We start from the raw sequence: 12,869 nt of genomic DNA on the forward strand, positions 1-12,869 counted from the left end.
GAGCAGTCTCCAGCTGACAGCATTTACTGGTGCCAGATGTGGTAGTCCCGCATGCCTCCATGACCCAATCCTCCCCATAATCCAGCAGCAAGCTCTTCAGTTACACCAAGACATTGGGATGACCCTGACCTCAAATGGCCCTGGACCCTTGAACAAACCCGCAAGTTCTTGGTCTCTGGCTAGCTCAGCTTCAGTGGAATTCATTCTTGGCTGCGGAGGTCATGTCAATGGATATTTTTAAGGAAGGGATAGATAGATAGATAGATAGATAGATAGATAGATAGATAGATAGATAGATAGATAGATAGATAGATAGATAGATGATTAGTACGGGTGTCAAGGGTTATGGGGAGAAGGCAGGAGAATGGGGTTGAGAGGGAAAGATAGATCAAACATGACTGAATGGCACAGTAGACTCGATGGGCCAAATGGCCTTATTCCGCTCCTATCACCTAAATTCTGGACATACAGAGAGCAGCGGTGGAATTTTATGCTGCTGTTCAGCTGAGTCTAGTCTAGTTTAGAGATACAGCTCGGAAATAGGCCCTTCGGCCCACCGAGTCCGCGATGACCAGCCCGTATGCTAGCACTATCTTACACACACTAGGGACAATTTACACTTTTTACCAAAGCTAATTAACCTATTAACCTGTAAGTCTTTGGAGTGTGGGAGGAAACTGGAGCACCCGGAGCCAACCCATGTGGTCGCGGAGAGAACGTACAAACTCCGTACAGACAGCACCCGTAGTCAGGATCGAACCAGGTCTGTGGCGGTGTAAGGCAGCAACACCAACCCTTCGCCAGTGTGCCACCCCTAATTTGCACAACAAGAGTTTGGACCATGTTGTCAATCCAAACTGATGCACAAATCAACAAGTTATCTAGTATAATGTTAGAAGTATTCGTTAACCCGTGTCAAAATCCAAATGCTTCAGAAAGATAGGTTGCAGACAGGTGACATTAAGTTGTCCCTTGGCCACTTAAGTTGTAGCCGCGGTTTTGGAAAGAGCACATCAGAGCGTCCATTTGTGAAAGGACTCAACATGTACCTCTGGTTAAGAGTGATGGTAAGAGCGGCACAGCTCAATACAGGTCGGTGGGGGTGCTGCAAGCCGGCGCCCTGTCAGCAGCGTGTCCGTTTCTTTCTACTTTTTTTGTTTTTTTAGTATGTTTCAATGTATGTTTTTTAATGTTCCTCTGTGTGTTTTGTGTGGGGGGGTGGTGTGTGGGGGGGGGGGAGGTGAGGGGGAAACCGCTTTGGGTCGCCTCCTCCACGGAGAGGCGACTTTCTCCAGGTCGCCTCCCCCATGGCCTAACAACAAGGATCGGCGCGGCCTTTCCCGGAGACGGGCCTGGGGCTTCAGCGGCGGGCGCAGCGTAGACTCTCAGCGTGGAGCGGGCGAGCGGATGGGAGCGCGCCGTTCCGTTGGCCCGAGGCAGCCGGCAGCCTGAAGCAGCGGTCTGCGGAGCTCCAGCTGGCGCGGCGTCTACAGCCTGGAATCTCACGTTGGGGACCCGGGGAGTAGAAGAAGCTTCCACCGCCAGCCCGCGTCCAACTTCTACCGCGGGTGCGGTAGCAACCTACCATCGCCGGGGATCCCTGGAGGGGAGCTTCGTCTCTGTCGGCCCTGCGGTCTGCAGTGCTTCTGGCTGCGGCGCGAACTTTAAATCTTCGACCGCCGGCCTGCGGCCTACACCAGGCTGAAGCCGCGGCCTCCGGTGGGGAAGAGCCGATCCTGGACATCTGGACGCCCACAGCGACGGCTGCGGAGGGTTGAGGTCCCGACCACGGGGGAAATGGAGGAGGACTGGCCAATTTCTGTGCCTTCCACCACAGTCATGAATGTTCTGGTGGATGTTTGTGTTAAATTTTTATTGTGTTTTTGTGTGTTCTTTATCATTGTACCGCTGCTGGCAAATTCATTTCACTTGCACTTTATGTGCCGAATGTGCCGAATAAAACTGATTGATTGATTGATTGGTTGATTGGTTTGGCCTGTGGTTTTGAGGTTGTTCTTTGTGTTGTGGGGGCAATTGCATCTCAAGACATGCAGAAGTGTGGTGGATGTACTGTTAGCCTGGTTGATTTAGCGTAGTTTATTTTAGAGATACCACGCGGAGGCAGTCTCTTCGGCGTTTCACCGATTCCGCATCGACCAGCAATCCCCGCAATGCATCATTCAGGACTGGACCAGTGCTTCCAGTCTAATGCATTATTTTGACACTTTTATCCCTGAGGAGTACAGTGGCAGCACTTACGATATGGGCCGTTGCCTCAGGCATCGAAAGTGAAAGGATTTCTTCAGTGATAAACTTTTCCCTTTGGAGATTCTGGTTATCTAACCGGTGGTTCATTGAGGTAATGAGTGCTTAGTGCAGTTTAGAGATACAGTGTGGAAACAGGCCCTTACACCAACCAGCGATCCACGTGTGCACACACACTATCACACACACACACACACACGGGACAAATGACATTTATACCGAGCCAATAAGCCTACAAACCTGTACGTCTTTGGAGTGTGGGAGAAAGCCGGAGTTTCCCGGAGAAAACCCACTTGGATCACGGTGAGAACGTGCAAACTCCGTACAGGCAGCACCCGATTAGTGAGGGAGTCAATGGGAAACACATTTGTCTGCCGACTCAGACACACGTGGTATTTAGTTGATGCAGAACATGAAAAATAGTGAAACCTGGGTAATTATTGGCAAAAACATGCTATGTCCACGAAGCAACTTAGCCCCTCCAGAGTCGAGTCGGGACCTTTATCCACTGAGCCAACTTTACACCAATTAAAATGTTTTTGGCTTCAGGAGCCAAGCTGAATGTTGTTGAACTGGCAACAAATCAGTAAAACATGACTGCGTTCAGAACCAAAATCCTCTTCAGTTCAGAGTCAAAGCCTCTCAAATGCATCATGCTAATTCCCCCGACCAACCTGCCAGGAAAACAAACAATGCTAGGAGTGTTTTCGTCTGACAGTTTAAATAACAATTCGCATGCCGGGCTGCGACATCAAACATACTTTTAATTTGAGACACTTGCTGTGAAACCCAAGGCAGACAATCCAAGGCAAATACATTGGCGGCAAACAGCGACTGGTGAAAGGCCTGGATAGAGTGGATGTGGAGAGGATGTTTCCACTGATGGGAGAATCTAGGACCAGAGGGCACAGTCTCAGAATTAAAGGACGTTCCTTGAGGAAGGAAATGAGGAAGAATATCTTTAGTCAGTGGTGAATCTGTGGAATTGTTTGCCACAGAAAGCTGTTGAGGCCAAGTCACTGGATATGTTTAAGGCAGAGATAGATAGATTCTTGATTAGTGCAGGTGTCAGATGTTATGGGGTGAAGACAGGAGAATGGGGTTAGGAGGGCGAGATAGATCAGCCATGATTGAATGGCGGAGTAGATTTAGAAACATAGAAACATAGAAATTAAGTGCAGGAGTAGGCCATTCGGCCCTTCGAGCCTGCACCGCCATTCAATATGATCATGGCTGATCATCCAACTCAGTATCCCGTACCTGCCTTCTCTCCATACCCTCTGATCCCCTTAGCCACAAGGGCCACATCTAACTCCCTCTTAAATATAGCCAATGAACTGGCCTCGACTACCCTCTGTGGCAGAGAGTTCCAGAGATTCACCACTCTTATTGATGGGCCGAATGGCCTAATTCTGCTCCTATCACTGATGAGTTTATGACATGACTGAATTTGGTCCATAGTAGCGGGACGTGCCGGCATGGGGACAAATGGGGGGGGTGGTCTCCTGATTGTGGAATAATTCCGCCCTGCTGAGAGTGTCGGAGCAAGTATGGAGAGCAGCACTGTTTGTTATCGTTTCATGTACACTAACTCACTCGTGCTCGCTCTGTGTTATGATTCCAGACATCTGGGAGAGGAATGCGATGACCAGAACAAAATGAATGGAGATGGCTGTTCCAGTTTGTGTCGGCAGGAGACATCTTTCAACTGCGTGGGTAAGTAACCTGTCAAATATTGATTTCTCTCACTTCAGGTAGCCCCGGCATTCCCTCTCTCTCCCTCTCTCTATCCCTCCCCGACCCAAGACGCACCAGCCTCTCGTTTTCATCCTACAAACAGCGAACAATGGCCTCTTTCCTTTCTCATCGTTACTTTTTTGCATATTTTTCATTCATTGTTCTTTATCTCTCCACATCACCATCTATATCTCCCGTTTCCCTCATACCTAACCAGTCCGAAGAATAATAATAATAATATTCTTATTTATATCTCGTTTCCCTCATAAGTGCTTCACATAAACATTACATTTACACACGCAAAGAAGGGTCTCGCCCCAAGGACACAACGTGCACTCCAAGCGGGATTCGAACCGGCTTCCTCCTCAGCCCACTTAGATGCCATCTGCCTGGCCCGCAGAGGGTTACTCCAAGCTTTTTCAATCAATCAATCAATCAATCAGTTCAATCAATCAGTCTGAAGAAGGGTTTCGGCCCGAAACATTGCCTATTTCCTTCGCTCCAGAGATGCTGCTGCACCCGCTGAGTTTCTCCAGTTTTTTTGTGTACCTTCGATTCTCCAGCATCTGCAGTTCCTTCTTAAACACAGTTCAATCAATCAGTTTTATTCGTCACATTGCACATAATGTGCAAGTGAAATGGATTTTGTGTCTTCCTTCAGTTTAATCCCGCATCTGCAGTTCCTTCCTACACAAACGATGTGGTCGGAGTAATGAGAACACACACTAATGATAAACCCAGAATGGTTTGAAGGGTGAACTTGGTCTAAAGTGTGTAGGAATGCATTCCAAACTCTGGGGATAATTACTGGCAATTATTTTCGAGCCAAATTAAACCATGATCACAAAAATATTTCAATGTCCCTATAACCACTTTTTAAAAATACAGTGCGTAAACAGACCCATCGGCCCATCGAGTCCGTGCTGACTAGCGATCACCTGTACACTAGCACTCGAGACAATTTACAATTTTACCTATGTCTGAAGAAGGGTTTCGGGACGAAACGTTGCCTATTTCCTTCGCTCCATAGATGCTGCTGCACCCGCTGAGTTTCTCCAGCATTTTTGTCTACAGCGTAAAGCTTTTGTTGCGTGCTAATCAGTCAGCGGAAAGACAATGCAAGCTTCTTGGCACGGAATTGATCAACAAAGGCAGAGACTGAGTGTTTTTTTTTTAAAAAGGTTGTAGTCACTACTGGACAGGGTGGGAGATTGCAACTTTCCCGCGGTCCGCCCTGTTTCGACCTTATCAGGTCAAGACCTTATCTCAAACTGAGAGCCACAAGAGAGTAAGACGGGAGATATGAAGGGGTGAGGTGTGAAAATGACAGATCAAAGGGGACAATGTGAAGGAAATGTTGAATAGGTCATTATTGACTGAGGGGAAGGTGACAAGGAGGCTTTCAGTGGGTTTTGCTCCTGTTGTGATTGACATGCAACAGTCAATCACTCAAATCACCTGGACAGGCAACACCTCTTGAGAGAAGGAATGGGCGACGTTTCGGGTCGAGACCCTTCTTCAGTCCCAACTCGAAGGTCACCTTTTAGTGGCAGAGAGTTAAAAATCCATTGGCAAACTTGTAATGCAATGAGTTCATATGTTATAGGAGCAGAATTAAGCCAATCTAGTCTCCTCCGCCATTCATTCATGGCTAACCTTTGACACCCTTAATCATCAAGAATCTATCCATCTCCGCCTTAAAACCCAATGATGGTCTCCACAGCTGACCGAGGCAATGAATCCCACAGATTCACCACCCTCTGACTTAAGAAATCCCCCACCCCCATCTTCTTTCTAAAGGTGCGTCCTTTAATTCTGAGGCTATGACCTATGGTTCTAGACTCTCCCACTAGTGGAGACATCTTCTCCACATCTAATCTATTTAGGCCCGTCACTGCAATGCTGGGTACACATCAGATGAATTAGCATAGATACCAACTCAGATGTGTTCAGTCCATTTTCACAATGGGGTTGCAATTATAATCCAGCAATGACGACAAGTGCCATCTACCGCAGATTAGATTTAGCTGTGCATGCTCGGTACACAAAAATAGGCAGCGCGTGATCCCGTTTGTTGACAAGATCATTTCTATCCTTCATAGCTTGCTCCCTTTACTTCTCGTTCATGGAACCATAACGGTTCAGCAGCAGGCCTTTGATTGAAAGGCAGAAATTGCTGTAATCTAATTATCTTTTGTTTCTCATCTCCTCCTAATTAAATCATGTTTAATCAATGTATCTCGACAAGCTTTACATTGAAAACATTGTCTCAGTTGGGAAGCTTGGTCTGGCATTCCCACAACGTGACCCTGTTAAAACGTTCTCCTTTGGTGATTCTATTCCGAGCCAAACATCATTAAAGAACAGATTCCAATCATTTCCGTCAGTCGTTCGATCTCCCATGTGTGTGCCTGGTAATCCATTCCTAGACAAAACATTTCTCAAATTTCTCCAAAATAACAGAGTCAAAATCCCCCCCAAAATGTTTCAGGGAATATACAACATGACCTTATTTAATCACCAGCAACTAAGTCAACCATTTTGACCTAGACATATGCATTAACCTGCAGTACTTTTATCATTTAATGCTTTGCCCTTCTGTTTGGCAATTATATAGGTTGATATTCAGCATTTGATCTTTCCATTAATTTTGTAGTGCCTTTCGTTACTTTGCAAAACTTTGCTTCATAAAAGAACGTGACCAATATCAATTTCAATATCAATATCAATATCGGAGACAGTGACCAATATCAATTTCATTCGTTATCAGCCAATTAATTCGGTTTTCTAAACTTCCACAAGCTATCATCATGGTTGCTTGTGTGGGAAAGATCTTTGGAAGATCTTTGGATGATCTGGGACCTTTACTCGTCTCAGGGTTAGGACGGTGATTTGCATTCAAGAATTCTTGCCTGTTCCACCAAAATTATTTACAAATTAAAATCGAAATTCTTGTTTCCCTCGTTGCAGCGGAGAGTTTAGAAAGGGAACAGTTGCTATCAGCTTTCTAACCAAGACAAGGCACAAAATGCCAGAGTAACTCAGCGGGTCAGGGAGTGTCCCTGGAGAACATGGATAGGTAACGCTTCAGGTCTGAAACATCACCTATCCATGTTCTCCAGGGATCTTGCTTGATCTGCTGATTTACTCCAGCACTTTGCGCCTTGCCTTGGTAAAGCCGCATCTTCAATTCCTTGCTTTTAGAAACATCGAAACATAGAAAATAGGTGCAGCAGGAGGCCATTCGGCTCTTCGAGCCAGCACCGCCATTCATTGTGATCATGGCTGATCGTCCCCAATCAATAACCCGTGCCTGCCTTCTCCCCATAATCCCTTGATTCCACTAGCCCCTAGAGCTCTATCTATAGAAATCTATAGCTATTACACAATAGCTCCCTAACAAATGTCATTCTTATTTATTAAAAAATATATATAGTTATGTTGCGTGAAATCTGGAAAAAAGACAGAAAATGTTGCGATCACTCAGCTCAGCAGATCAGTGGAAAGAGTAGAGTTGATGCTTTCAGTCAAAGACTCTTTATCAGAACTTTTGGAAAGCAAAGACAGAGATACCAATCTTGAGTAGAATCTTTGGCAGTTATTGTGTCGGAAGGAACTGCAGGTGCTGGTTTTAATCGAAGATGGACACTAAATGCTGGAGTAACTCAGCAGGACAGGCATCATCTCTGGAGAGAACGAATGGGTGACGTTTCGTGTCGAGACCCTTCTTCAGAGCCATTTCCCTTTGTCTGTAAAACCAGTTCAAATTGTCTTACAATTTCTCAGACGAGGAGACCTAACTCAGGATTCAGTGGTCTAGTAACAGTTAAATAACTGGATTCTTTCCTACAAAACCCAGCCTATTGATCCAGGGACAAGATCCCCAACCCCACTATTGCCAATGTGGAATTCAAATTCATATTGTTAAATAAAATACTTACTTCTAATAAAATAAAATAATTAAAAAGTAATAATAATAAAAATCTGACATTTTAAAGAAAGTGCAATGGTAAAACGGTTACATTATTGGATAATCAAATTTGGTTTAAGTGATATTTTCTGGGAGAGAAATATATCATTCCTGCCTGGTCTTATACGTTTATGATCATTGATCCCCAGTGGTGGGATTGGCTGTGAAATGGCCCAAGATGCGCTCATTGGAGGGGAACCATGGGTTGGGCGATAAATGATGGCTCCGTCAATAATGTCCACATCCTGTGGATGACATAAATGTGCAAAGTGGGAATTAAAACATGAGGCTTATCTGCTGTGGCACTGATAGAGCATCCATCTGTTGAGATATCAGGGGAATTTATCGCCCAACAATGTTAAATGCATGTCGTAGCAGAGAAAGACAATATCCAGTAAAATATGAGCAACAAAAGTATATGTACTATATCAGAGTGTTCAAGAAGGAACTGCAGATGCTGAAAAATCGAAGGTACACAAAAATGCTGGAGAAACTCAGCGGGTGCAGCAGCATCTATGGAGTGAAGGAAATAGGTAACGTTTCGGGCCGAAACCCAAAGGGTTTCGGCCCGAAACATTACCTATTTCATCGAAGGGTTTCGGCCCGAAACGTTACCTATTTCATCGAAGGGTTTCGCACCCCTGAGTTTCTCCAGCATTTTTGTGTACCTTCGATTTTATCTGCAGTTCCTCTTGAAAGGGTTTCGGAACCCGAGGAGAACTTTTTTACCTATCTCTGGAACTCTCTGCTCCATAGTTGATGTTCATTGGCTATATTTGCATGTGGCCCTTGTGGCAAGGGGATTTCAGGTCGGGATACTTTGGTACCATGATCGATGGCGGTTTTCCGAATGGCCTACTCCTGCACCTAATTCTTGTTTCTATTGAACACCATTATGTGGTTTAATGAAATCGTATTTACAAACGCATGACAGCTTTAGGATTTACTATTTGCTCTTGGCATTCTCATATAACACTACCACTGAAGGCAGTAATGTCAGAAAGTAATAAAGCTGTAACAAAATTGCAAACCTTTTGTAATGAAAAACTACTCATGCACACATTCAAATATTATTTTTGTCCGGCAAACATCAGCGTTGGCACCGAACCTAAAGCTCACCGGCGGTGGAAGCCATTTCCGTGCAAGACTTTCGTGACATTCATATGATAATTGACGTTAAGATAGGTTTGAAAACAGGAAGAGAGGATGAGGAACTCTCATCTGCAGCGTAGACTTTGTGAACCTTGTCTTGCCCCTCCGAGTCTAATCTGGATGTGTAGATTGGAGTTGTTACTGATGTAAATGAGAGAGTTTAACACTGGTTGCACAGGCAGGGCTGCATCCTGCTCAGTCTGAAGAAGGGTCTCGACCCGAAACGCCACCCATTCCTTCTATCCAGAGTTGTTGCCTCACCCGCTGAGTTACTCCATAATTTTGTGTCTGCATCCTGCAAATCTGTTTCCTGTCTTTCAGTCGACTTTAATGGTTTAAATAAATTTACTGCTGACGTCCAACAAGCAGACTATTCAGTGGAGGGGAAATCTTCTGGTGCCATCCAACACTGTATCAAACAATGTATCACCATATTGAAGCAACGACCAAGCAAGCACACCAATGCCTCCACTTCTTTAGAAGGCTTAGGAAGTTCGGCATGTCCCCAACAACCCTTAAGGGGCTGTCCCACTGTACGAGGTAATTCAAGAGTTCTCCCGAGTTTCCCCTGATTCGAACTCAGAGAATTACGGTAATAGCCGCTCGTAGGTACTCAAGGCTCTCGTGGACATTTTTCAACATGTTGAAAAAACTTCACGAGCCCGCGTTTCCCCGAGTACCTGCCGTTAGCGTTACGAGTCGCTAAGAGACGTCCCGAGCTCCGACGTACCCGCTAGGTACTTACCACGAGTTTGATTTATTTTTAAACTCGGGAGAGCTCTTGGGTAAACTCGTACAGTGGGACAGGCCCTTTACCAACCTCTACAGATGTGCAGTGGAAAGCATTTTATTGGGATGGATCACAACTCGGTTTGGCAACAGCTCCATCCAAGACCGCAAGAAATTGTAGTGAATTGTGGACGCAGCCCAGACCGTCACACAAACCAACCTCCCTTCCACCTACACCTCACATTGCCTCGGCAAGGCCAGCAGCCTAATCAAGGACTAGGTGTACCATTCCCTCTGCTCCCCTCTCCCATCAAGCAAAAGGTACAGAAATGTGAATGCACACACCTCCAGATTCTGGGACAGTTTCTTCCCAGCTGTTATCTGGCATCTGATGGTTAATTTATGGAATTCACTGCCACAGGGAGCAGTGGAAGCAGAAACTTTAAATATATTTAAGACTAAAATAGATGGTTTTTTAGCTGCCAAGGGGATAAGGGGCTACGGGGAGAGGGCAGGGATATGGACCTAGGTATGGTTAGTATAGTAAGACCTGAGTGATCTCCTGGACAAGTGTCGATCGCCTACATTGGGGTCGGAGAGGGAATTTCCCTCCCGAATTTCTGGGTTTTTACAGTTTTTTGCCTCCCCCAGGAGATCACAGCTTGGGGTGGAGAGGGGTGATAGCGGTATAAAGGGGAGGGTAGGTGTCTTGTGTTCTGTGTCTTGTGTCTACTGTTTGTGGGTAAGTGTGTCTGTTTAGTGTTCAGCCATGAGCGAATGGCGGTGCGGGCTCGATGGACCTGGTGGTCTGCTCTCGCACCTACTTTCTATGTTTCTATGTTTCTATGATCTATCCGACCACAACTAGAGAATGGTCCTGAACTACTATCTACCTCTTTAATCGGACTTTACTGGCTTTATCTTGCTCTAAACATTATTCCCTTTATCATGTATCTCTATACTATGAAGGGCTCGATTGTAATCGTGTATTGTCTTTCCGCTGACTGGTTAGCACGCAACAAAAGCTTTTCATTGTACCTCGATACACGTGACAATAAACTACACTGAGACTATTTCTGCACTAGTATCAAGCAGTATTGTTGTGACTTCAGTGTTTTTACACACAAGTCTCCCACGTGCTGGTGAGAATGGGGTCAATCTCTTAGGCTCAGGTCAGCAATATCTTGAATCCTTTCACTGAAGCCATGACGTCTTGCGAGTCGACTTCTTTTAATGAAAAAGGCAAAAATTAAGAATACAATCCACCAAACACCAGTAAAAACCCTGTAATCCTTTTGCAATAAAAACAGAATTTGACTTAGTCCTTCACTGTGCAAGTGGAAACCCTAGAGACTGGGCAAGTCTGAATTAGTTAATTTGATTTCTCACACCATTCAATCAGTAGGATTAACGTTTTATTATATTATGGTGGGTCATAGTTCAGGGTTTGAATTATTTCATCAAGCAATATACTACTCCTAACTCCTCTGGTTGGCCAGCGAAAAGTTCCTTTCAATTTATATTTGAATTTTCAATACGAGAGCTTTGCATCCAGTTTAAAGGGCGGCACGGTGGCACAGCGGTAGAGTTGTTGCTTTACAGCGCCAGAGACCCGGGTTCGATCCCGACTACGGGTGCAATCTGTACCGAGTTTGTACCTTCTCCCCGTGACCTGCGTGGGTTTTCTCCAAGAAGTTCAGTTCCTCCCACAGTCTAAAGACGTACGGGTTTGCAGGTAAATTGGCTTGGCTATAAGTGTGAAATTGTCCCCAGTGTGTGTTAGATAGTGTTAGTGTGCAGGGATCGCTGGTCGGTGCGGACTCGGTGGGCCGAAGGGCCAGTTACTGTGCTGTATCTCTAAACTAAACTATGACTGTATAGCAATAACATTGATGCTATTTGATCGTGCAAACTGATAACACAAAATTTGCCAACATTCCTCTTATTTTAGCCACTGTTTTTTTTGATTCTGTGACATAGTTTGCCCCTAATTTGTAGATCAAAAGGATGGCCAGAGAGGAGAATTAAAAGCTATTGGGCAAGCAATTTGTTTTTTGTAATGTTCTCTGGAGTTAATTTATTTTTGGCACATTAAGGAGAGAGATTTTTTTTTGGTGTCAATTTTAATTGCGATCTTTACTTTCCAATAATGCTTTCAAAACTTTCCCTTTTTTGTGTCGGAGAAGCAGTTTTATAGATCTGAACAAAAGGAAAACAAGTCCTTCACGGCTCGCCACGGCTCAATAAGACAGAGCGCGTAAAACAGCGGGGCCCGAAATGAAGGAACTTGTTGCAATCTGTCTTTCGTGGAACTGATTTGTTCTGCTTTGTTGCTGTAGATGAACCCAGCAGATGCTATTTTCACGATGGCGATGGCGTGTGTGAAGACTTTGAGAAGAAGACCAGCACGCGGGATTGCGGTCTCTACACGCCCAGTGGTTTTATGGATCAGTGGGCAAATAATGTCACCGTCTCACACCACGACGATCAACATTGCCCGGGATGGGTGATCATTGGCCATCCAGCTGCTCCAAAGGTAAGAGTCGTTTCAAGTTGTACCTTTGCACGTCGCAAATGGTATTTTCTTTTCCGTTTGTTCAGTTCAGTTTGGACATACCGCGCGGAAACAGCCCCTTCGGCCCAGGGGCGGAAAACTCGGGGGGGGGGGGCCCAGAGGGGACACGTCCCCCCCCCCCCCATGTTTTGAGAGGTGGGCGACATCCCCACCAGGTTAACCTGCCTGGGCTTGCGGGAAATATGGCCAGCGCGGAGAAGCAGCGCTGGTATCCCGTCAGTCCAGACAGGGCTGTTAGTTAACCAGGTGAGACAGGCAGTTGAGTTGCATTTAGCGCTGGATTGAGCCTCCGAAGCCTCGCGCGCGCGTGTGTGAGTGTGCGCATGCGCGCGCGGCAGCCAAAAAATTGTGTCCCCCGTCCCCTCCATGTTTTGATAGTGAGTTCCGCTCTTGCTTCGGCCCATCAACTCATCGACAACCGGCGATCACCCTCCACACTAG

The 12,869-nt window shown here is 45.7% G+C and overlaps 1 protein-coding gene across 1 annotated transcript in view; it reads left to right on the forward strand.

Annotated features, from left to right (window-relative positions):
• LOC129711801 (pappalysin-1-like) overlaps positions 1-12,869 on the forward strand; it is a 241,752-nt gene that overhangs the window by 82,091 nt on the left and 146,792 nt on the right. Inside the window, exons 10-11 of the mRNA XM_055659738.1 lie at positions 3,890-3,981; positions 12,193-12,389. Of these exons, the coding sequence (XP_055515713.1) occupies positions 3,890-3,981; positions 12,193-12,389 (289 nt within the window). The remainder of the gene's footprint in view (positions 1-3,889; positions 3,982-12,192; positions 12,390-12,869) is intronic.

Source organism: Leucoraja erinacea, chromosome 31, assembly GCF_028641065.1.
Source record: "Leucoraja erinacea ecotype New England chromosome 31, Leri_hhj_1, whole genome shotgun sequence".
Lineage (NCBI taxonomy): Eukaryota > Metazoa > Chordata > Chondrichthyes > Rajiformes > Rajidae > Leucoraja > Leucoraja erinaceus.